The following is a 27,114-nucleotide window of genomic DNA, read 5'->3' on the forward strand; positions in this document are numbered from 1 at the left end:
TTTTACATTTCAAGACATGTCAGTTTTATATTTGCGACATCTTAGACTTTAAATTTAGTGAAGATCACAAAAAAAACTATTTTTGTATAATCAATAAACTTACATAGACGATATGTTTCTCGTCACCAGAAAATTTAGATTTTTTTAAACTTTATTATGCATAAATATTTTTGCCTGCTGTTTAAGTTAGTGTTCAGTGCCACGTCTCTATTTTTTGTTGATAAAGTTTATTAGACCTCGGAGGATGCGGGTGCATATAGCAATAATTTAATCACTAACATAAACGTATTATGAAGCCGTACTGTACATGCATATGTATTTACATATATTCCAAAAACTGTGCAAAAAAAATGAAACTATAAAGGCATAATCCTTAATGTAATTTTTAAAATTTACCGGCAAATGTACGACCTTTATTGCTGTAGGTTTTTTTTTTGTTTTTTTTTTAGCGATATGGTCAACATCTGAGCGTGAGGCATTATGGGCGTTTGCATTGCGGGTCAGCTACTTTTACAAGACTGTTTCAGTATGCAGAGGCCCTAAAACTTTTTCTTTTTGACTGACAATTTGAGAAGAGGGAAACAGAAAAAAAAGAGTCCTGTCTAGTTTACATTTTCACACTTCATTACATTGGAAACACAAGTGCTGCTAACAGATGGGCACCCTCTTTTGAAGGGCTGACAGGGGAAAATATAACAGGCCTATTTAGTGTGCAGACAATTCTCTTATTCGTAATTGAACTGGTACCTTTTTTTTTTTATCATGTGGAAAAACAATAGCAAACCACATCGAAAGATGCAGATATCAAAGGGATCCAGATAAAAGGATTATTTCATCTGCTCCAAACAACAGGATGCCCAATTTTCTTTGCTTCTTGTATTCATTTCTTTTATTTCATTTTTTATAATATTTTTTTTTATTTTTTTTTATTGAAAGTAACCCATATCTGTGATCATTTTGGTCAGCTTTTTACAATTTCAATTAAAAAAAAATTTTTTTCCTTCAATTATGACAAATGTCAAACCCTTTTGTATCCAGACTATGACCAAATCTCTATTGTGCTAATCTCAGAAAATATATGAGCACTTATTTTTTTTTAATTCTTGCTTTCTTGGTTTTGATATAGATGTATATTTTAGTAGCTAACAACATGTCAACTATCCCCATTTCTCATCCTGTTACAGTGCTGGTGATGATCACTATACTGTGCTAAATATGCAGCCTGACCCCCAGTCAGTGACAACAGCTGATGTTTTTGACCCACTGAGATGTGAGATGTCAAGTAAATTATAACATAGCGTTCTAGTGCCGCTAATAAATATGCATTTTTTTTTTGTTGTTGTTTTTTTTCTCAATTTGTTTAGAAGTGAATGGCTATATATATATATATATATATATATATATATATATATATATATATATATATAATTTTTTTATTTTTTTTGCAGAAAATATATTAGCATTTTTCAAACATTTATGCAAATGACATCATATCGATTTCAGGGCACACGACTCAATTACCTATAGTAACGTATGAGTCGGAAAGCACTACAAAAAAGATATCTATATTTATTTACATCCGTAACCCTAATATCAAACCATTCGAGGTTGATTCGATTTGGGAAATACGATTCTCTATTTAATAAAAGCCCAATGTCGTAATTCAATGTAGCCTGTGAACTGGGCATTTTCCCCATGTAATGTATACCCAATTCTATTTTTAATATTTTTTATTTTTTTTTGATAACTGTATTTGACTGTAGATAAACTGGGAGCAACAGTAAAAAAAAAAAGCAAAACAGAATTAACCAATAACGATCAAATCGCAGATAGAAAATCATGCTCGTTTCTATAATGCAAATAAACGCTACCATAGGCAAGCATGCAAAGAAAAATAATAATAATAATAAAAAAAAAATTGATATGTCAAGTACACATTCCTGCAAGATCAGATATGAAATATTGTACATTTTTTCTCTACGCAATGCCCGCAATTAAAATAAATAATTCAGTAAAATCCTATAAAGTCTATCTGTCGACGGTAATGTGTGTTTACTGTATAATGGGCAATCTGTTTTACAGAATAAAATATGATGCTCCAGTTGTTTTAGACAGGTATAGACTGTGCTGCTAGATGACAATGAAGATGTAAGCATTGTTATGTCTGCAGGACATTGCCTCTGCATGCCAGCGATAGGGGATGGCAAAGTGTTGTCCGAAAATCCGGATGTAAATTTAGAATTTAAAATAAAAATGAATAAATAAATTAGAAATAAACTTGACAGCTCATAGCGAAAGCTGAGACAAGTAACAGATGTTGGGGGTGGAGGGGGGGGGGATAATTCTTCTATCCCTGATTATATATTGGGGGGTTTTTGGGGACCAGCGAAACAATTTTGGGGGTCGATGCAGTAGGTAGAGTCTGTTAGTGTCTGTTAGACTGAGAGGTGTGTTAGGCTGATAAAGTACAGTAGGTGTTGATGTGTAGCGTAAATTGTGAAATGAAACATGGTAAAAATAAAAACACGGCAAAATAGAATAGGCATCACATACACAAAAAAAGGGAAACAAAACATACGGTCCTACCATGAAGGTAAGGTTTTATTTTCAGAAAAAGAGTTCGTCCTCACATTTACACCATGTCTGTGTACATAAACCATTTCCCTAAGATAAAGATAAAAGAATCTTATCAGTTGTCTGGGGGAAATGCCTAAAAATAAAAAAATAAATCAATAAAAAAAGAATAATAATAAAAAAAAAATCATTGACATAATTACTTAAGACAAGCATTAAATAACAGGTAAATTACTTTTGATTGCTTCTAAACATGCATGCAGATATAAGGTAGGTCTAGCTAGAAAGTATGTGTGCATCAAGGTCTATAGGAATGTGTAAGTGGACTTAGCAAATAGATGCAGCAAAAGAAGCAACTTTATTGTATAGAAAATAAACCTATAGCTTGCTATACTACAAAGCACACATACAGCGCATACACACATGCTACAACACACATATACAGCACACATACACACAACATGATTATATACGATTGAAGACACTATAACACACATATACAGTGCACACACATACACACAACACGATTCTATGAAACTATAGACACAATAACACGCACATACAGGGCAAACATATGCACACAACACAAAGACATGGAAGTAAAGACACAATAACACACATACTGTACACAAACATGCACACAACATGAATACATGGAGCTGTAGACACAATAACACACATCCAGTACTCAAACAGGCACACAATACAAATACATGTAAACTGTAGACAGCATAAACAACACAAACAGTACAAATACTTGCACACAACACTATCATGTGGAGCTACAGAAAACACACAGAGTACACACACACATGCACACAGCACATGTAACTGTAGACACTATAACACATACAGTACACACACCACAATTACTTTGAACTATAGACACTATAATACAAGCACACATTGAACTGAAGACACTATAAAACACACATACAGTGCACACACAGGCATACAACACAATTATGTGCAACTGTAGGCACTATAAAATACACATACAACAGACATATAGGTGCACAACGCGATTATATGTGATTGAAAACACCATAAAACACACATTTACGTACACATGATCTTATGTCAATGTACACACTATAAAACATACATACAGAGTACACTGTAGACATGATAAAACACACACACACACACATATATATACACATGTATATTCACACATCTTGATTACATGTGATTGTAGACACTACAAAATACGCGCATATAGTATGCACATATACATATGATATGATTCTATAAAACACATACATATAGCACACTCACACATCCACATAACATTATATGTAACTGTATACACTAGGAAACTTACGCACACAATATAATTATATATGTTGCCACTATAAAACACACCTATAGTACACACATATGCGCAAAATAAAGTAATATAAATATATCGCCAGCACACCTATAAGCGCACAAAACATTTACATGTAACTATCGCCACGATAAAACACAGACACATCACACATACATGCACACAAGATAATAATATATAACTATAGCATTATATAGCATACTATATACGTACTTCTCAACTTTCACACACGAGCGTGCACACGTGAAGCAAACGCTGATCTGCTCTATAGAGGTACAGACAGGCACAAGAAATTTGTAGACAACAACAGAGCTAACAGAAAGATCTGTGTGCATACACAACACCAGGGTTATCACACACATAGAACAAGTTGAAGAGTCAAGCCAAAGGGAGGAAAAGAAGATGTAATGACTAGTTCTATGTGTCAGGCTGCTGGGACTAAGGGTGTCACTCCTGCTCTATCAAACACACACATAAAGCACGACGGAAGGCAGAGAGGCTAAATATTTTACTGTCAGAGCATGTCCAGGACAGCAATTCATTTCTCTCTCATGTACTTCAGGACAATGACAATTTAATACAAGGCTACAGGATGGGAAACGGGAACAAAAAGGCTGCAAGACCAGGCCGGGGAGCAGAACGTGGCTATGTACAGAATGGGGGGGGGGGTATCACTACTACTAATGCTAATACTCATACAATTATTAGAGCATTGGGGCTACTGCTACTGCCAGAGATAAATACCTGGATGTAGAAAGATGTAGAGAAAAAAAAAAATAATAAAAATAATAATAATAATAAAAAAAATAAAGTAGATAGGAGTATACATTTTCATCAAATTGACATTTTATGAAATTCTTATCTATACCTAACACTATGCAAAGTGGGTAAAAGTCTATCTGTCTATCTATCTATCTATCTATCTATCTCTTTTATAATTATATAATCTCAATCTCTTGTTTATCTATATTAACTCACTGGTATTTGTAGATTACTTTTATATCTATATAATCTATCTATCTATCTCATATCAATCTATCTATCTATCTATAGAAACAAGTGAGAGCAGCACAACCAGTTGGTGTCCACAATGTAGCGGGTGCAAGCGGGCCCAATCTCAGCCCTGGCCGGTGGCAGCAGTATTAGGTATTTATCTATCTATCTGTCTGTCTGTCTGTCTGTCTGTTTGTCTGTCTGTCTGTCTGTCTATCTCTTTCATAGTTATAGGATTCCAATCATATCAATCTCTATTATATCTATATTCCCTATCTATCTTGTACAATATGGGATCCCTATGTTGTCAGACAGCAAACTCCTCTATCCAAAACAATAAGCAGAATTGGACGAGCAAATTCCCCAAATGCCATTGAGAAAACAATACCTTTAACCCATGTGAATCCAGGAGACACCGTCAACCTAGGATGGAGTGGACAAGTGTAGCTGAAGTCTGCAAGTCTGTCAACATTCCGACAGATAAAGCCACCTCCTAGGCAAGAGATTTTTTTTCTCCTAGGAGGTGTCTAAATTGTACCCCAACATTTCCCCTACAAGAGGAGGTGCTCCAAGTTTTCCCAAAAGCTTCATCACTATAGTTTAGATCCCCCCCCCCCCAAAAAAAATTTTTTTTTTTTAAATCTCCAGTTCCCCTACAGGTCACAACGATTTACCCCAGAGCCTCAATATTCACCTGGGGTCAATTGAGAACTTATCAGATCTCACGTGGCAAAAAAAAAAAAAAGTCCAACATGTGTGGAACATGATGCCTAGGAAGAAGTCCTGGCGATGGGAAACAAAAATAAAATCAAAATTCTCAAATTAAACAGAATTTTTTAAATTCTTGATGAAAAGGAAGAGACTAAATAAGAGGACAAGACCCAAAGGTTGCAGTGACAACGCTAACAATAAGGTCGTCCTTCCTGCCTTAAAAAAAATATTCAAAAATAAAGAAGTGGAAGCATTGCCTATAAGTTAAGGAAACGCAAACATAATACACCTTGAAATCTGCAGTGAAAGGCAGAAAGACCAACCATTCTGGGAAATTAATGGGAATTCACAAGGGCTTTGCTAATAACATGGGTTAATTACAGCTGCAACGCACCGGGCTCAGTAAATAAAAGAGCACAACCATAAACACATTAAAATGAGCATTCAGCTCTATAAAATGGGACAGCTCCCCCGGAAAAGACTGAGCTGTCAGAATGAAATGTAAATGTGGTTGGGGAGACAAGATTTTTTTTTTTGCCATTATTTCCAAGCTCTAAATTGAACATGGGCAAAGAGAGAAGAGCAGGACTTGGCATTTTTGATTTTGAGATCTCTATTGCAGCTAGTTAACCAGTGGGGCAAATAAAACCACTGGAGAGGATCTCAAAATGTATGCAGGCTCTTCAAATCTTCTAAAAAAAAAACTTGGAAGCTTTATTGACACGTCTCTTTCTCTCTCTCTCTCTGGGGGATCAAACTTTAGGATATAAAAAGTGAAGTCAGGGAAAAGGAAATCAGAGCGGGTAAGGCAGGATCCCGAGATCCCAGCTGGAAACCTGATCACTTAAAAGCAATCACTTAAGATTGTGTACTCATTTATTGTAGCACTAATGTCATCTTATCTTGGCGTCTTGACCCTTGCTTATCAACATTACACTTTAAGCTCTCCTTGCGCCCATCCTATATCTATCGATATAGATTGAATTACCCCAAACTTTTGACTGCAAACAGGCCAATCTCCCCTACGTCCCCCTAATGTGTCCTCCTAATACATCTCATTCTTTTGTCTCTTCCTACCCTACACCAGCTCCTGTGCTTTCCCTTTTTTGGACTCTTTTCATTTGCCTTTCCGCTTTTCAACAGCTGTGACAACTGTTAAAACAGTCAGTAAAATTAAGTCAGCTCGGTAATCCTTTAGTCAATGTAACATTTTAATCAGAGGTAGAAGGAGTTTTATGTAAAGAGCCTACTGTTTCATTCCCGCAGATGAGATTGACACATATGTCAGAATGGGCCGATACATTTATTGCATCTGTTACCTTAATAACCATTATTTTTAAAGAAGAACTGGTGCATACACTCAGCTAGGCTTAACTTATTACATTCCCTCTCACATAACCTCCATCCCCTTTTCCCCAGCACATCCCGTCCTTTTGCCTTCTTTTTTAATTTTTATTTTTATTTCCCCTACCGTTTAGCAGAGTCCCAACTACTTATTGAACAACAATGACTGGCTAATAATAATAATAATAATAATTAATAATAACATGTAAGAAAATGCAATCCTTCGGTTACATCGACGACGTTTTTTTTCAATAATCAATGATCAATAATTTCCAAAGCGATAGGGGGGTTAGTAAACCCTCCTGGGGTGACCCCACTATTCCCTTCATGCACCATAAGCCTGAGTGCCACAGTCCCTGCATCTGACATCCTCACACAGATCATTTCAATGCATCTTCCTTAAGAGGCTTATCTAAAGTAATCATTCAAATTAGCTATAAGAAGGTAAATTTAAGAAAGCTTCTTTGGCCATGGCAGAGCATTGACCACACTTGAAAGGGTTGTTTCCAACCTACTGCCCATCTAAATTAAAAACTTTGGAAGTTTTCATTCATTTTTTTATATCCTGACGTGATCTTAGAGAAGTTCTGCTTGACATCTCACAGGTTTGTTTACTGTCCTATGGCTTTAACACTAGATGGGGATTACAGTAGCTTACTATAGCATGCAGCTGAAGTTCTACTCTGCTTGCTGACACAGTCACACATGGTCTTGTGTATTTTCCTGCACACAATACAAGTCTATCGCTTTTCCCACAATTGCAGACGCCTGCTCACATTGTTAAGGGGGGTAGCAGTTGGAACAGCTCTACATGACACCAAACTATCAATATGTATCTCCGGCTCTACACAACCACAAGGATTCTCAGAACTGCTTAAGATTTCGTCCCACTAGGAAGTAAACTCTCTGCCCTGCACAGACCCGATACATTTTTTTTTATATCCTCCACTTCCAAAACCATTCTAACCAGCCCCAGTTACTCATTGACAAGCGCCTTGCTTTGTTGCTAGTTAATGCTTATCCATCTAGAATTCGACTCCAGGCTGTAACACAGAAGCTCCTGCTTCATAAATACTTCTCTAAACATGCTTTCTCATTTTCTGCTCATTATCCCCCGAGCAGCGAGCGTGTCACTTCTGTTCTAAATGTGACAGCGGCTGCAAATACAACAAGCATTCTGGTGGTCTGAATGGCATGCAGGTTTGTGCTCCCGTCCAGGGTTGGGTTGGGGGGGGGGGGGGTTTCTAGGAAAATGTGCTGCTACACGAGCGAAACGCCACATTTTAACACTTAGCTAAGCTTTTGTGCCAAGTGCCTATTCTTAGTACCTGAATAAGGAAAGAGTGACACACAGCTGTTCCTCAGAATGTGACAGGGACTCACAGTGGAAGGTAACAGAACAATTCCACAGTCGTACAATTAAAAAGATTTAAAAAAAAAAAAAGAAAAGAAGAGGCAGCAGCAACCCTCCGCACAATAGAGACAAGACAGACACACAGTGATCACTCATGCACAGAAATCCTCTTAGCCCCTACCTGCATCTCTTGTATGAATGTTACGCATTGTGTAAAGAAGGAAAAGAAGAAGAAGCAAAAAATAAAGAGGTACCTACTCTTCCTCGTAGTGCAGGGAAAAAGACTCTGGAAGGCAAAGTTCTACCGAATCCATGTGCGCCCGGCAACCATAATTTGTGCACCCCAGCTATAAATCAAAGTTTCCTTGTCAGAGGACAGTGCAATTAACACAAATGTTCTCCTGGTGACAAGCCTATAGGCACAGCCAGTTGGGACCAAAAGCTCTCACACTCTCCTAATCAAGGACTTAAAGCCCCGATTGCAGCTTATTAATATGAAGTAGAGCTTTACATATGCAGTCCCTCTGGCCCACTTGGCTACTGGATTGGTGGGAGGATAGCCAATGGAAGGAGGGGAGGGCAGGAGCTCGACACATTGTGACAGCTAGGCAGGTACTGTGGGAGGGGGGATAGAGGACGCACTGAAAACTGAGATGGAGAGGGAGATTTCTCCTGAGCTACAAATGTTTCCTTTGGGCTACAGTACAAAGAGGGAATAAAAGGTTCCTCTGTTTGGGCATTAAACGTTTGTTATAACATTAAACACAACTCACCAGAGCCAAATGAAAGAAAGATTTCATGTAATATTTTTTTACTTTCTTATTTTTTTTCCATGCATGAAGTTTTTACCTTTCCTCGCTGCATGCCAATGCGTTTTAGTTTTGTAGAAATGTCACTGTATTGGGATTTTTTTTTTTCGTAAATTTTTTTCGAGAATTTAGGAAATGGAGATGAAAAAATGGTGGACTTGGGAAGAATTGCTAGCGTCACGGTGCAAAGTGTTTTTGACGCAGGGCAGAAAGGGAGAAAGAACGAAGGTCGTGGTGCATTGGGAGAGACGGGGTTAAATGGTATTCGAAGCTGCACATAACATTCATATGTTTGTCGAAATAAGTCCACGCCTTGGTGCACTTGTCAACCCCAGTTTCTTTTTTTTTTTTTTTTTTTTTAAGTGAGCGGGCGAGTATGAAGCAAATTTAACACGTCTAGCACACAAATTTGGATTATGTTAAAAACAAGGAGAAATGCTGGGGAAGTCACATTGATCAATCGCTTTCTGCTCTGTGGCAGTGAGCAGATTACAGTGACTAAACTCACACTGCTCCAGTTCCTAACAAGATAGAAGGGGGGGGGGGGGGTAAGGTAAAATCCCAAATGCGTCATACAAACTTTTTCGGCAAACCTAAATTCTTCCCCACTTAAAAAAACTAAAATTCCTATGCACCTGATCATAGAATTTACAACACAATTCCAAAAATTCTTGATACATAATTGCCGTTCTAAATAGAATCCGAACAACAAATTATTGTAAAGCAAGGTGATAAGAGGTTGTTGGCTTTTATTTTGCTAACACCTTAACCCTTTCCCCAGTTGGGTTTCTGGAAAATCTCCACACGTCCTCAAGCAACTTTTCTCACCTCCCGACTGGGTTTAAAAAAACTAAACAAAATTTGCGTCTCGACCGTTCTTCATCCTGGTGTAAATTTTGACACGTCCATAAGGTTGTCAGCTGCGGTCACCCAGTGCATTTGCCAATTCTTCCCCTGAAGACGGCTTCATTAGGTAAGAAAAGGGGTTCGAAAACAGAGGGACGGCTGAGCATTTTTGGATTTCTGGGCCCACTTTAAAAAAAACTAAAAACTTTTTGGATTTATTTTTTTTCTCTCCCCCCCTCTCACCAAGTGCTTGGAGAGAATTGGGGAGTTAACGTTGCGAAACTATGTGACAATGCGGAGTGTAGCACGCAGGTAGTAAAAGCTTAATTACCAGTAGCATTACGCTGTCTATATTGTTAAATGTGAACCCTGCAATTAAGATGTAAATTTGGCTGTGAGCAGTGAATAAAAAGAGCTTTGGGACAAGAAGTAAAATGCGAGCATTCTGGAGACGTTATACAACAAAAAAGATTAGTCTCAAACCTTAACAGGGGAGACATTTAATCATTTTACAGCATTCAAATGCCTTTTTGAGCACATTTTGATTGAAACCGGAATTTAAAATACCATAAAAGAATAAAGCGAGCGTTCCCCGTCAGCATGTAAAAGAGGCATCCACTTTCCGGCTGCATGGTAATCTTTATCTCTGCAATATTGATGCCACTAATTATTTTCCCTCCGTACCATTTCGCAGAATACAAATGGACAAGGGGCGATTTTCTTTACAATGTCACAGTCCGGCCATACGTGTTCTCTATAGGATATGTGACAGCACCAGGGGGAAGACAAAAAGGAACGTGCACTGCAAAAATGACAAGACATGTGGACCCGGTAGGATTAGAGCTGCTAATTTACTGTAGTCTGACGGATAATGGTATCTTGCCATCTCTCAATGCAGGGTCCTTTTCATGTTTTCACATCTACCCAAAAACACTGCCTGCCACGTCCCCTGCTGTTACCCTATTAACCAAAGCAAAATTCCCTCCAACCAGCTTTCATCCAGTTAAATGACTGTCCCTACTGTGGTTCCTCGATGGACACCGAGAGACAAAGCCTTTATCCCCCCTCCTCCTCCTCCTCATCCTCCTCCCCTGCAAGTGAAGAGGTCCCCCCATTATAGGATGTGAGACTACCCAAGAGTCAGTGTCATGTCCCTTGTGATCTACACCAATCTTTGAACTTGAAATAGGTTCTAGAATTAGCCTTATATCAATCATAGCGGTCCATATGCTTCCAGATAGAATCCGGTGTAATATTGTCTGGTGTCTGCAGAGAGTGATGGCTGGATATGATGACAGGGATTATTGCTCTGTATATGGTGCCTTGTTTTGGGTGGAAATAAGTCTGAACATGTGACAATGTTTTGTTCTGCTCTGGATGGGTTAGATAGGTAGAAAGATATGATATGGATAGATTGGTACAAGACAGTTAGACATGGATGGATAGAGATAGATAGATAGATATGTGATAGATATATAGATAGATAGATAGATATGGGATAGATAGATAGATATGAGATAGATATGAGATAGATAGATATGATATGATATAGACAGACAGATAAATAGATAGAAGATAGATGGATAGATAGATAGATAGATAGATGGATAGATAGATTGTTACACGATGGAGTGATAGATTGATTTGAGAGAGACAGATGCCAAAGATAGATAGATACAATGGATAGGAATATATATCTATAGAGATAGATGGATAGATAGATTTCATATCTATCTTTCTAATATCTATCTTTATCTCTCATATCTATCCATCTATAATATCTATATCTATCTATCTATAGTATCTATCTATCTATCTATCATCTATCTATTTCTCTCTCATATCTATCTACCTATCTATCTCCTATTGTTCTATCTATTTATCTATCTATCTATTTCATATCTATCCATCTATCAATCTATCTCATACCTATCTATCTATCTATCTATCTATCTATCTATCTCTCTCATATTTATCTATCTATCTCATATCTATCTATCTGTCTCATATCTATCTATCTATCTCTTACCTATTTATCTATCTATCTCATATCTATCTATCTCTCTATTTATCCATCTCATATCTATCTATTTATATCTATCTCATATCTATCTATCTATCTATCTCATACCTATCTATCTATCTATCTATCTATCTATCTCTCTCATATTTATCTATCTATCTCATATCTATCTATCTATCTGTCTCATATCTATCTATTTATCTATCTATCTATCTATCTCATATCTATCTCTTACCTATTTATCTATCTATCTCATATCTATCTATCTATCTATCTATCTCTCTATCTATCTATCTATCTATCTATATCTATCTCATATCTATCTATCTATCTATCTATCTATCTATCTATCTATCTCATATCTATCTATCTATCTCATATCTATCTATCTATCTCATATGTATGTATCTATCTATCTATCTATCTATCTATTTCATATCTATCTATCCATCTATCTTCATTATATCTATCTACACCTTGACTCCGATGCTCATCTGTATAGTTGTGTTTCGCACGGTGCTCTGTGTGTAGATAGATAGATAGATAATGGGTTGAAAGAGAAGAAGAAGAAGAAGAGATCTTTTACAGACACACTGACAGACACATACCAATGAGACATATGTTGTGTACGGACACATGCTGCACTAAGCGCACACTTACCCACAATGAGCCTTTACGTGAAGATCTTTCGATGGGACACATTTGTACATTGTTGCCATTGACTGTAAAGAGACAGGTACAGACCTTATGCCTATTCCTGTCCTATGTGAACTGTCTACGTTCCCTTCTTACAATGTGCTCATCCTATCCCCGGGGATGGTGCAGACTGTACACAGCTTACCTACACGTCTCCCCCTATACAATGCGCCGTGGAGGTGCCGTGTGGATCAGACATATTCTCCACATGGTTATCCCACATTTTGCATTTCTCTGGGGGGTTATTTAATTGCTTGGCTGGAAGCGGCACACTTTATCATTCACAATTGTGTTGCTTGTTTTGTTTAAATTCGCCTCTGTTTGTATATTTTTTTTTTTGTGTGTGAATAAAACTCGCACGTAATCCGTCTGATCAGTATCGTATGTTACGGGAGAGACTCTCATCAGCGAGGCAGCATGTGTCTCGCCTCTCTGGAGTGTCTGTAAGTACTGTAGAGAGTTACCAGACACAGTATTAAAATCGTACAGCATAAGAAATACAGGACATGTAGTGTAACGTTCAATCCCCATCATCCTAACTCGCACCTCCCAAAATATCGAAAAACGCGTCTGATTTTTTTTTTTTTTTTGTCTACAAAAAACGATGCCACCCTTGGGCTTCATCTGGTATTGCATCTTAGCCTAATTCAAAGAAATGGGGCTGAGCTGCAATACCGGTCACAAACTTTAGGCACTGGTGGCGCTGTTGTTCTAAAAAAATAATTACATCTATTTTCTAAGTCTAGATCTGTGGTACAAGTTAGCCATGATACCACACAAGATAGTACGATGGAGGGGGGGGGGGGGGGGGGGAAGGGATTGATGCTGGCTATTTAACCCTTTAATCACCTCAGATCAAAGTGCAGACAAAAAGTGGGAGCGCTCAGGTATTGCGACATTGGAAGCTAATGGTTTTATACTGGAAGCCTGGGGCATAAGAAAGGTGGACAGGATTACCCCAATAAAAATACCCAGGGTATGCGCTAATAAAGTGATCTCCAACCTGTGGTTCTAAACCGTTGCAAAACTACAACTCCCAGCAGGCCCGGACAGCCGTTGGCTGTCCGGGCATGCTGGGAGTTGTAGTTTTGCAACAGCTGGAGTGTCACAGGTTGGGGAGTCTGAACCATTGCCTAAACAGGTACCTGGCCATTGTTTAATTACAAGCAATAATGTAATATCACATAGAAAAATAATAAATCTTTATAAAAAATAAAAAAAAAATATATAAAAATGAAAGTCACTAAGTGGGAATTAAAAACTAAAATAAAATAATGTTAATGATAATAATAACATGATAAAAAAGAAGATATGAAACAAAAAGGATAATTGTAATTTTAAATAAATGCAAAAAATAAATAAATGTATTCATTTTGTTAAAAAGAAATTAAACAAACAATAACAAAAAACAAAACAAAACAATTAAAGATATTAGATGTTCATATAAAGGAGAAATAACATCATAATAAAGGATACAATTAAGTTATTCTGTCTATTAATGCGGACGATGTTAAAACTAACTAAATAACTAACTAACTATATATATATATATATATATATATATATATATATATATATATATATACATATACACATACATGCAAATAATAATAGTAATAAATAAAACATTTTATTTATGTCAATCAAAAGCGACAAAAGTCTAGAGAAGCTGAACTGAGATGGCAGCGAGCCGGGAAGTGAAGCACTTATAGGGGTACTCCGGCCCTAAGACATCTTATCCCCTATCCAAAGGGGATAGGGAATAAGATGTCTGACCGCGGGGGTCCCGCCGCTGGGGACCCCCGCAATTTTGCATTCGGCACCCACCTCTTTGAGCTGCATGCCATGCTGCCAGCTCACAAACTGCCGGGTGCAGACAACGGGGCCGGAGTATCGTGACGTCATGACTCCGCCCCCGTGTTACATCACGCCCTGCCCCCGCTATGCAAGTCTATTGGAGGGGGCGTGACGGGGGTGGGGGGTGACATCACGCGCGGGGGCGGAGTGGACAGTATTTGTCAGTGCAGAGGAAGAAATGGCTGCGGCAGCTCTCTGTAAAGTACCATGGCCGCAGCTCTGTAAAGGGCTCTTTACGGGAGCTGCGTGGTTGCCAGGCAGACGCGTGAAGTCCCCTGAAGTTTCGCGGAGGTGCCGCACAGCGCAGGAAGACGTCACTGTCATGGAAAATGAAATTATGTGTTTTTACATCCATTATATCCCATTTAGTATACATTTCCCTGCCCCCACAGTCTAAAGCTTAGTTTCAAGCATAGCCACAGTAAGCGTGGCCAAAGAACCTGTTTTTCTTCTTTATGTAAGGAAAGTAGGTGGAGCCTTAAGATGGGGCATTAGGGGATAATAGTCTTAGAAAGGGCTCTTTTTGGTCTCTTTGAACTTCTTGCAAGAGGGGAGCATCTGCTCCTCAACACCATATGTCCTATTGTATTAATACTTGTATGTATTTCTTAATTGGTTTAGCTACTTAATGTTTTATTAAATGTTATCAACTTTGCTGGTTACTGAGTGATTGTTGATTTGGTGGGTATACACTGCTGGTACAAGACATTTCTGCCAAAATACCTGGTACAATTATTTCATAGTTGTACAAAACGTAATCAGTGTTTCTGGGTGTTTACAAACATATTTGGGCCCTATAAATTTAGCCTGTACTTCCTGCTTCCGTTTCATATAGTTGGTGGCCATTAGGGGGACTCAGCAAAGAAAGCGCATGGTGAGGGGGAGGGGCATGTTTTGTTGGACTCTTATCCTAAAAACCACAATTGGTGTAGTCAGCAGGATTTGCCACAATAAGTGGAGCTGCAGACAGGACTATCACCCTAGAACCACAAAAAATGGCGTAGTTGGCAGGATTTTGCCAAAAATTGAGTATTGGCAGTTGACAACCAAATTGACAATAATAGTTTAATTACTTTTCTAATTTGGCGTAACTTTTTGATAAAATTAGCATATGTTCCAAGTGTAATTGAGAGAGTCTACAAGAGAGTTATTCAGAAATGATGACCTAATTATTGCCTTGGACAGGAGGAAGATCCTACAGATTTTTTAGTTGTATGATACAAAAGGTTAATCTGTTAGATTTGGGTCAAAGGTTATCATGTGTAGCACTGTACTAGTTATACAGGATTTTAAAAGACTGTTGCTTTGTGTTCCTTATTTAAGGGTAAACTTCATAAAGAAAGACATATAACCGGGAATTGCACTTAAAAGTTCCTTTTTATCTCAATTTTCATTCGTTACAAAAAATGCAGTGAGAATTAAGAACATATTCACCCAGTGCATAAAAACTGTTCAGAGATCCTTCATACGGTGTCTTCAGAACTGTCCATCCGGAGCTCGCTGTCTGTAGGACGGTATGTTCCTGGCCGCATGAACGCTGATTCTGAGGGGGTGAAGACAACCTCGCTGGCGTGCGAGCCGCTGGAAAACGTTTCAGGAGTCTCCTCCCTTTCTCAACTCAATCAATCATTGAGTTGAGAAAGGGAGGAGACTCCTGAAACGTTCTCCAGCGGCTCGTACGCCAGCGAGGTTGTCTTCACCCACTCAGAATGGAAATTGAGATAAAAAGGAACTTTTAACCCCTTAAGGACTGGGCGTTTTTCGGTTTTTGCTCTTTCATTTTTTCCTCCTTACCTTTAAAAAAATCATAACTCTTAAAATTTTGCACCTAAAAATCTGTATTATGGCTTATTTTTTGCGTCACCAATTCTACTTTGTAATGACGTCAGTCATTTTACCCAAAAATCTACGGCGAAATGGGAAAAAAAATCATTGTGCGACAAAATTGAAAAAATACAGCCATTTTGTAACTTTTGGGGGTTTCCGTTTCTACGTAGTACATTTTTTGGTAAAAATTACACCTCATTTTTATTCTCTAGGTCCATACAGTTAAAATGATACCCTACTTGTGTAGGTTTGATTTTGTATTGCTTCAGAAAAAAATCATAACTACATGCAGGAAAATGTACACGTTTAAAATTGTTATCTTCTGACCCCGGTACCATTTTTGCATTGATCTGATTTTTTATCACTTTTTATTAATCTTTTCATGATATAAAAAGTGACCAAAAATACGCTATTTTGGACTTTGGAATTTTTTTGCGCGTACGCCATTGACCGTGCGGTTTAATTAGCAGTATATTTTTTTTAATAGGACATTTCCGCATTCCGGAGATACCACATATGTTTATTTTTGTTTTTATTTACACAGTTTTTTTTTATTATTGGAAATGCCGGGTGATTCAAACTTTTATTAGGGGAAGGGATAATTCAAAGGGTTAATGATGTTTTTTACACTTTTCTTTTGCAATATTATAGCCCCCATAGGGGGCTATAACATTGCATTTACTGATCTTTAACTGTGTTCAATGCACCTCCATAGGGATGCATTGATCAGGGTTTTCGGCGATTGATTGCTCAAGCCTGGATCTCAGGCTTGAAGCATTCAATCGGCGATCGGACTGCAGGAAGGAAGGTAAGAAACCTTTCTCCTGTAGTACAGCTGTTCGGGATGCCGCGATTTCACCGCGGCGATCCCGAACAGCTCCATGAGCTAGCCGGGCACTTTTACTTTCACTTTTAGCCGCGTGGCTCAGCTTTGAGCGCGCGGCTAAAGGGTTAATAGCGGTGCCGCGTGCTATTAGAGGCGGGTCCCGGCTTCACTAAGATGCCGGATTTGCCGTGATATGATGCGGGGTCACCGTGGGACCCCCCATTATATCACGGGAGCGGGACCAAGGACGTTCTCATACGTCCTATTCCCGGTTATATGTCTTTCTTTATGAAGTTTGCGGTTGAATATTCTCAGGTGATGGATCCCTGATACAGACATTGGGAAGCCCCCCTATATGTGCACACCTAAGGTCTGTATATGTGTTTATACCTTATTTAAGGGTAACTTGTATAGCATTAGTGATTCATCACTGGTAATCAATATAATTGCTTTTCTAGATAATGGTTGTTGTATTGCATACATGGTAGTTTAGACATGTAACATCCGCGTGAACGCTCTGTCATGTCCCCTCTGCCGGAGGGGCTGGGATTCGCATTGTGGGACGTGCCCGCATGCGAATCCCAGCCCGTTACTCACCTCCCTGTCCTCGCAGCCCCGGTGCGAGTGCCCCTGCTTCCAAGGGCGCATGTGCGCCGGAGCTCTCACTCCTAAAGGGCCAGTGCTCAATTAATCAAAGTGTCTACACCTGTCGCCTGTCCTTAAATATCAGCTCCTCCCTTGTTTCCCTGCCGGATCTTTGGTTGTCTATTGCCATTGTGAAAGTCCTATGTCTCAGTTACTGTGTACCTGTTCCTTGCTACTTTCCTACCCTGCATCTGTGTTCCTGCCCTGACCTACTGCCATCTTGCCACGTCCTGCCCGTCTCCATCTGTGCCACGCCACTTCCCAGCTACCTGTGTGGACAAATCGTGCCAGGGGTAGCGACCTGGGTGCCGCCTGCCACAGCAAGACCATCCTGCTTTGCGGCAGGCTCTGGTGAAAACCAGTGGCACCTTAGACTCTGCTCCTTGGCACGGCTCACATCATCATCCACACAGGCCCAGAGGATCCACCACCTGCCGTGACCATAACAAGACACAGATTGTAAAACATATTGAAAGTTTCCTGTTGTACGTGTGTTGCTAGATTGTGATTGTAGCCTTAGTTGTGTGCTGTAACTCTACACTATATTTTCTGTGTTTCACCGGTGTGAAAGGGCATACAAGCAAGTGCTTGTACGAGATACTCCAGTGTAGCCTGTTTGTGTATGTGTTAGTGGTACAATATATACTAGTAAGGCTTACTGCAAACACACGCAATTGGCCTGCCATCTGATTGTGCTTGAGATTCTGTTGTTCAGAATGATTTTCATTAGGAAGAAGTTGAGTGTGTTGATGAAGGATAGAAGGCCCAAATTTGGGGATGTACCACAATGGGCTACCACTATGGGCAGATGGAATGCCATACATATTGGATGAGTTAATACATTTTAGCGTACCTGTGTACCCAGAGGTGGGGCAAGAAATAGGAGGTATGGTGCTAAAGTTGGATTTAGGGGTTTATCCCAAAATCGAGAGCAGAGCTGTGGCTGAAGTTGGTTGGATTCTTTTACATGCCTTAAAAAGGGAGGTGCAGAGAAATGAGACACTTGAGAAAGAGTTGTTGCTCAAAACCCAGAGTATCCTTGATAGAGATAGGCAGATGTATAGATACTGATATAAAACTGACTCAGTCTTATGCTGAGGTCAAGAAGCTGAGGAATGAAATTGCTATTAGGTCACAATTAGAGACTAGTATGAAAAGTGAGCTCCCAAAAACTGTTTCAGGTCTGGCCTCTTCCCATGATTCACAGCTACATTCCACAGCAGATTTACCCTCTAAAAAGGTCTGTGTTTCATTAAGGGGGAAAAAGGGGGCGCTAGAGAGTGAGATTGTAAAAGTTCCCAGTACTGGCTTTGAATTGTGTAAGGGACAGAAATCTCATAGCAACAGTGGGAAGTACAAAGTGAATTGGAGCAGATTAGGAGTTGTTAGAAGTGTGTCTTTAGCCATGAAACAGTATCGATCATCTATGAGGAATGAGACCCAGATAGTAAATATGGCTAAAAAGGTAAAGACTTGTTTTGCAAGTGGCGTTGTTGGCCATATGTCTAGATACTGTAAAATACATGGTAACAAAACTCAAAGTAAATATTGTTCAGCTAAATGTAATAGATGTGGTCATAGTGGCCATCTCTCCACAAGTTGCTATTCTACTGGATACATGAAGCAGAGGAAGCCACGTAAATCCAGACGGACTTGGAAAGGAAATATGCATTCTTCCTCCAAGGATACATTTTTCAGAGAAACCTCTCAGCTTCCTGAATAAACCTAATCTGTTTGGTCCTATGAAAGACAACATCCCAAGAGCCTTGTTTCTCCAACGGGTTCAAGGTAACCTGAAGGAGTTATGTGCACAGGTAGCAATACTCTTAAAGAAACCATATATACGGGCGAAGACTCCTAAGCCCCGGTTGTGCAGACAAAAGCAACCCAAATTTCTCAAGCCCAAGCAGATATTTAGGCATCTGCAGAATTGGCAATGGGGGGAAGGGAGATCAACCATGAGTAATGTGCCACATTCCTTTTCAATGTTTATAATGCTTTACTTGTTTTGTCTTTCAGGAAAAACTAAATGGAGGTACATAAAGAAGATCGTAACCATGTGCAGCTTAAAGGGGTACTCCGCTGCTCAGCGTTTGGAACAAACTGTTCCGAACACTGGAGCCGGGAGCTTGTGACGTCATAGCCCCGCCCCTCATGACGTCACACCCTGAACCCTCAATGCAAGTCTATGGGAGGGGGCGTGAGGGGGCAGGGCGCATCGTCATGAGGGGATGGGGCTATGACGTCACAAGCTCCCAGGGCCGGCTCCAGCATTCAGAACAGTTTATTCCACACGCTGAGCAGCGGAGTACCCCTTTAAGTCTCTGCAGGCCACTAGGGCCATACCGTAGGCTAACATGTAAAAATAGCAAACCATTTGTTAGTTTATGGTTGATATTTACAGGAGCCTCCCGAAATCAGTGAGAAAATTAATTTGTAATAAACTAATTAACCAGTTTGATTTTTCAAGAGGTGGGGGAGGTTTAGCAAAAGCTAGTCCTTCCAATAGAAGGGAATATGCCTAGAGGGACTGAGGTATCACTCATACTCACTCACAAATTAGTTAGCAATGCTTGGAATAATGCTGGGAAAGAGAGTATCGATATGCAGAGTGGAGTTCAACTGTGTCTAGTGTGTGGGTTTTTACCAAGGTCCACTGATCAGCACAGGCAGAAGGGAGCGAGAGAGAATCTCTGATGGGCCTGGTGTTACTAATATTGTATTGTTGGAAAGTGACTCTAAACCTGTTTATTTTCCATTCAACAAACTAGTGGCAGTATAACCCCAACCCATGGACCTCAAACTCATTCATAAGTATCCGGGCTCACTACACAAAGATGACCAGATGACCAATGCTTCTAATTGAGCGAAGAAGATTACCCGTTCCCCGACGTCCTGTGGTTGGAACACGGCAAGACTGGGTTTGGATGACATTGTGAGACAGAAGAACCCAGTGAAAACCAAAGGATACCCTCCAGCACATTTTGGAAAATGCTTTGGCCACCGCAAGAACATTTTTAAAGAAACTGTCTCAAGAGCAGCTACAAATAAGGGTGGTAGCTCTAACAATCGCCTAGCCCTAGATTCTTGCTGCTGCTGCTACATAGTGAACAATGAGGGAGACATTAAAAGGGTATTCCAGTGGAAAATATTTTTTTAATACCTCAAGGACGCAGGGCGTATGGGTATTCCCCTGTTCCCACATCCTTAAGGACTCAGGGCGTACCTGTACGTCCTGTGTCCCGCTAACAGGGTTTAAACCGTTCTCACAAGCGGAGAATGGGTTAAACCCGGTGGGTACTGGCTGCTACGGGCAGCCAGGACCCATGGCTAATGCCGGACACCGCCATTCGGGCCGATGCCCGGCATTATTCCTTTAGACACCGCGATCAAAGGGGTACCCACGGACATATTTTCACCCTTTGGGGGGTACAGTCGTGAAAAAGGTTGAGAACCACTGCTCTAGGGCCACAGTACTTCAGTGATAATTGCAGTATTGACCACTTCTGTGTACTTTTAATTAAAGTTGCATTAAAGGGGTACTCCACTGTAGATAAACTTAACTCTTATCCACAGGATAGGGGATAAATGTCTGATTGCAGGGGTGACCCCTTTTCTCACCTCTGGCCAGTGAATCACTGTTCAGCACAAGGAGGCCTTCTCAAAAAGTGGGGGCTGGTGTTGTAGAGTGCTCAGCGGGCAGAAGTGACTTCCAAAGGTGAGAGGCAGGGCTCCATTCAGGAGATCATAGGGGTGCCACCTATGTGGATAGGGAATAAGTTTGTCTAAAATTGAGCACCCCTTTAAGGATAATGTTATTTCACATACGTCCTGTGTATCATAAAATTCATGCCCATTCTGGCTAATGAGGACTCTCCCCCTCCATCAATCCCCCATTCATGGTATGTGACTGGAGAGCTCTCCCATCCATAACATGACATCCTGTGAAGGAGCATGTGACCATGGAACATCCCCCAACCTCCTTCACTGCGCCTGCGCTAGTTTCTTTCACACAGTGCATTTTTATGAAGCATGCTGAGTGACGTCATGGTCACCTGCTCCTCCATAGGGCGGAATGTTAAAGAGAACCTGTCATCAAACCATATTTTCTGAAACTAACTCAGATTATATTCTATAACTACTACTAACCCTTAGAAAAAAAATTCAAGCTTTAAAAAGCTGTGTATCATACCTTTTCCCTTGCTCACATTGTGTGAGCTCCGGGAAGGAGAAAGTGAGCGTTCCCCAGCAGACGCGATGCCACTGAAGCCTGCGAGAGCTGTGCCCCTCCATGCCCCGCACGCACTTCCTGAGTTTGGTCTCCTGGAGGGCTGGGAGGAGACCAAACTAACTGTTTGATTTGTGACAGGGAACAGAACAGAGCCACCTTGTGGCAGGTTTTTTTTCAATCACATTAAAAACACATGGGGGGGGGGTGGATTTATAAAAATCTATTCAGAGGAAAAGTTGCTGAGTTGCCCATGGCAACCAATCACATTTCTTCTTTCATTTTTGAACATACCTCTAAAAATGAAAGAAGCGATCTGATTGGTTGCTATGGGCAACTCAGCAACTTTTCATCTGCCCAGGTTTTGATAAATCTCCCCCATAAAGGTTAAGAATTGTAACAGCAAGTAAATAGCAAAGTGTCTTATAATAACATGAGGAACAATATATTAAAAGTTCAGTTTGGTGACAGGTACTCTTTAAGGGTCGATAGAGCCATTCAACCACATAACATGGAGGAGGATGGACAAGGGGCTGAGAGTCCTTTTTAGCCAGAATGAACCAGTACTTGTTTATCGGACAGGACATAAGTGAACTAGTGTTATCATTAACGTAAGCTTGATTACAGTAATATAAAAGATGGCCGACCCCGTTAAAGGTGCCAATACACTATAGCCAGAAGTTGGCCAAACTGGTTGACTTTGGTGGGAATGGCCAACAGTCTAAAGTATATGGAGCCTTCCAGGAGAAGGATCAGGCATGTTGCACTTTAACTACCAAGTCCTCTTGTTCTTGGAAAGATATGCAGCCACTGTAGCTGTCTGGCAGCGGTATACCCCTCCTCTTTCCATGGAGAACACATGATCGTTTGGCCAGACTAAGCATTCATGTGTCACACTTATTTTCCCGTGTCTTGTATTGCATTTTATTTCCACTGAAATGAATAGAACCGAGATGTAATACCTCATACAACCTGAGGACAAGAGAGGCACAGTTTTTGGAAGAAAGCAGCTATGGTTTTCTAATCCTGGATAACCCCTTTAAATTAAAACCATGGTAACCATAATTAAGTTATACTGAAACTTTTCTTACAAAGATATGTATCAATCTACTCAGATCTTTCTGCTCTATAACATGATCCAGAGAGATTAGAGAGAATTTTCATGGTGACAGGTTCCCTTTAAATCGAAGCGTTTTGGTTGCCAGCAGTCACCACTAGGAGACGCTTGAATGCATGCATATTTTCATAGCAATCGTGAAATAGTGTCCCCCCCTCCTATATGCACTGCTCCCAAAAACAAGAGCCAAGAAGAAGACAACGCCTGTAAGTTGAAAAGACAGACAGGACCATTACTCGGTATTAGAGGGATAAAGCACCTCCATAACACCCTCACAAATAAACTAACAGTGAGATTGCGCTCCTCCAGAGAGCAATACAGTCAAATCGGAAGCTAAATTATCTCTGTGGGAAACAATAAAAGGCTTTTTAATAGGCGACATCAACAAGACATATTTGATATAATTATTTCCCCTTTTAACAACGACAAGGTTATGAATAGAATAATCCTCTGATTTTTATTTTTTATTTTTCATCTATAAAAACACTTATAAAAAAGTAAAATAAATAAAAATTAAAAACTGTAGAAAATCTGTCTCTTGTATCGATATATCTACTCATTTCTTCCCAAAACAGTTTAATAAACAGAACAATAATCACAGATGTCATATACAGAGAGAAGACAGGCAGCAAATAGTGGTTATCAATAAGATGGAGGTGAGGATACATAGAACTGATATCTATCTATGTATATCTGTGTCTACCCATCTATATCTATCTATCTCATATCTATCTATCTCATATCTATCTATCTATCTATCTCATATCTATCTATCTCATATCTATCTATCTATCTATCTAACTATCTCATATCTATCTATCTATCTATCTCATATCTATCTATCTATCTCATATCTATCTATTCCATACAAATCTATTCCATATCTATCTATCTCATATCTATCTCATATCTATCTCATATCTATCTCATATCTATCTATCTATCTATCTATCTATCTCATATATATCTATCTATCTATCTATCTAACTATCTCATATCTATCTATCTATCTCATATCTATCTATCTATCTATCTCATATCTATCTATTCCATATCTATCTATCTCATATCTATATATCTCATATATATTTATCTATCTATCTCATATCTATCTATCTTCTATCTATCTATCTATCTATCTCATATCTATCTATCTTCTATCTATCTATCTATCTCATATCTATCTATCTCATATCTATCTATCTATCTCATATCTATCTATCTTCTATCTATCTATCTATCTATCTCATATCTATCTATCTTCTATCTATCTATCTATCTCATATCTATCTATCTCATCTTTATCTGAATGGATCTTTTCATATATGTAGAGTTACCCTGCCCAGCACATATTATCTTGAAGGAATCCCACATTATATGGAGACAATCGCCCTCACAGATACACAGATGGCATCTCGGTTGTTGCTCCGGTGTCTGTGGTGAAGCAATCATCAATGATAACCACTGCGCCCGGTGACACAATATAGAGGCATTACAAGGTGTAGTCTTGCTTTGTATTGACTATATCTTTTTTATCTTTTGTAGGAACTTCCTGACTTTCCTCTGATAGAAGACGTCAGAGCTCGGACAGATTGGGTTTTTATGTGTAAGATCCTTTGTTTAATACCGTGATAAGCAGTGCAGTTTTCTGGCAGCCTCTTATCCCCCTCCATAGAAATTACATTTACGTCTGGAGCAGCTAAAAGGGCTTTTTAATGGGGCTCACTGGGAAGGTTGGAACGAGCCGAGCAGTCAGATGATGGCTATCTTATGTCTATAGCCGCCATTACACCATAGACTTTCCATCCCACATATAACACTATAGCTAACACAGACAGTAGATCTATGGATCAGCTGACTTCCTATGAACTACAAGATGACATCATCACCTATCAGATTCCTTTTAGCAGCTCACATACTGTTACGCCGAGCGCTCCGGGTCCCTGCTCCTCCCCGGAGCGCTCGCGGCGTTCACCTCCATGCAGCGCCCCGGTCAGACCCGCTGACCGGGAGCACTGCATTAGTGTCACCGGCGGGGATGCGACCCGTGTAGCGGGACGCGCACGCCCGCGGCTCGCATCCCAATCCCCTCACCTGTCCCGTCCTCCGTCTGCTCAGTCCCGGCGCGCATGGCACCGCTCCCTAGGGCACACGCGCGCCGGCTCTCTGAGATTTAAAGGGCCAGTGCGCCATTGATTGGCGCCTGGCCCAATCAGTACTTACACCTGTGTCCTCATTATAAAAACCCACTTCCCCTTCCTGTTATCGCCGGATCTTTTTGCCTCAGTGCCAGTGAAAGCGTTCTTGTGTATGTTCCAAGCCAGTGTTCCAGACCCTCTGCTGTTGCCCCTGACTACGATCCTTGCTCCCTGCGCTGACCTTCTGCTACGTCCGACCTTGCTCTTGCCTTGTCCCTTGTACCGCACCTGTCTCAGCCGTCAGCTGGGGTTGAGTCGCTATCGGGTGGAACGACCTGGGGGTTACCTGCCGCTGCAAGTCCATCCCGCTTTGCGGCGGGCTCTGGTGAAAACCAGTAATCCCTTAGACTCCGTTCCCCTGGTACGGCCCACGTCATCACCCCACTGACACAGAGGATCCACCATCAGTATCCTCACTGCATTCCTATCCGGATCCTGACACATACCCCTCCAACCCAGCTCCATCTGTATACTGCTGCTATTGCTATGGGATCCAGATATATAGTAGTCCCCTCCAGCTCCATCTGTATACTGCTGCTATTTCTAAGAGATCAGTAAATATAGAAGTTATACCTCTTATCTCCCAGCTGTATGTGTATACTGCCGTGGTTATCTCTACGTGATCCATGTACACTGCTCAAAAAAATAAATAAAAGGAACACAAAAAAACAAAACAAAAGATAACACATCCTAGATCTGAATGAATGAACTAATCGTATGAAATACTTTCGTCTTTACATAGTTGAATGTGCTGACAACAAAATCACACAAAAATTATCAATGGAAATCAAATTTATCAACCCATGGAGGTCTGGATATGGAGTCACACTCAAAATCACAGTGGAAAACCCCACTACAGGCTGATCCAACTTTATGTAATGTCCTTAATACAAGTCACAATGAGGCTCAGTAGTGTGTGTGGCCTCCACGTGCCCGTATGACCTCCCTACAATGCCTGGGCATGCTCCTGATGAGGTGGCGGATGGTCTCCTGTCTACTGACCCATCACCAAACCGGTCATGCTGGAGGATGTTGCAGGCAGCACAACGTTCTCCATGGCATCTCCAGACTCTGTCACATCTGTCACATGTGCTCAGTGTGAACCTGCTTTAATCTGTGAAGAGCACAGGGCACCAGGGGCAAATTTGCCAATCTTGATGTTCTCTGGCAAATGCCAAACGTCCTGCATGGTGTTGGGCTGTAAGCACAACCCCCACCTGTGGACGTCGGGCCCTCATACCACCCTCAGGGAATCTGTTTCTGACCATTTGAGTGAACACTTGCACATTTGTGTCCTGCTGGAGGTCATTTTGCAGGGCTCTGGCAGTGCTCCTCCTGCTCCTTCTTGCACAAAGGCGGAGATAGTGGTCCTGCTGCTGGGTTGTTGCCCTCCTACAGCCTCCTCCACGTCTCCTGATGTACTGGCCTGTCTCCTGGTAGCGCCTCCATGCTCTGGATACTACGCTGACAGACACAGCAAACCTTCTTGCCACAGCTCGCATTGATGTGCCATCCTGGATGAGCTGCGCTACCTGAGCCACTTGTGTGGGTTGTAGACTCCATCTCATGCTATCACTAGAGCGAAAGCACAGTCAGCATTCAAAAATGACCAAAACATTAGCCAGGAAGCATAGGAACTGAGAAGTGGTCTGTGGTCACCACCTACAGAACCACTCCTTTTTTGGGGGTGTCTTGCTTATTTCCTATAATTTCCACCTGTTGTCTGTTCCATTTGC

At 40.4% G+C, this 27,114-nt stretch overlaps 1 protein-coding gene across 8 annotated transcripts in view; it reads right to left on the reverse strand.

Moving 5' to 3' along the window:
* ESRRG (estrogen related receptor gamma) overlaps positions 1-27,114 on the reverse strand; it is an 892,172-nt gene that overhangs the window by 229,351 nt on the left and 635,707 nt on the right. The window contains exons 1-2 of one of the 8 annotated variants that reach the window (XM_056568340.1): positions 8,565-8,796; positions 2,587-2,664 (exon numbers count right to left, since the gene is read on the reverse strand). The exons of 2 other annotated variants lie outside the window; for them this stretch is intronic. In XM_056568340.1, coding sequence (XP_056424315.1) covers positions 2,587-2,664; positions 8,565-8,620 — 134 coding nt within the window. In that variant the 5' untranslated portion in view covers positions 8,621-8,796. Of the gene's footprint in view, positions 1-2,586; positions 2,665-5,285; positions 5,366-8,564; positions 8,797-27,114 lie in introns of those variants that run through there. 5 more of the 8 variants (XM_056568344.1, XM_056568341.1, XM_056568343.1 and 2 more) reach the window with 5 other exon arrangements.

This window comes from Hyla sarda, chromosome 3 (genome assembly GCF_029499605.1).
Source record: "Hyla sarda isolate aHylSar1 chromosome 3, aHylSar1.hap1, whole genome shotgun sequence".
NCBI classification, from domain to species: domain Eukaryota; kingdom Metazoa; phylum Chordata; class Amphibia; order Anura; family Hylidae; genus Hyla; species Hyla sarda.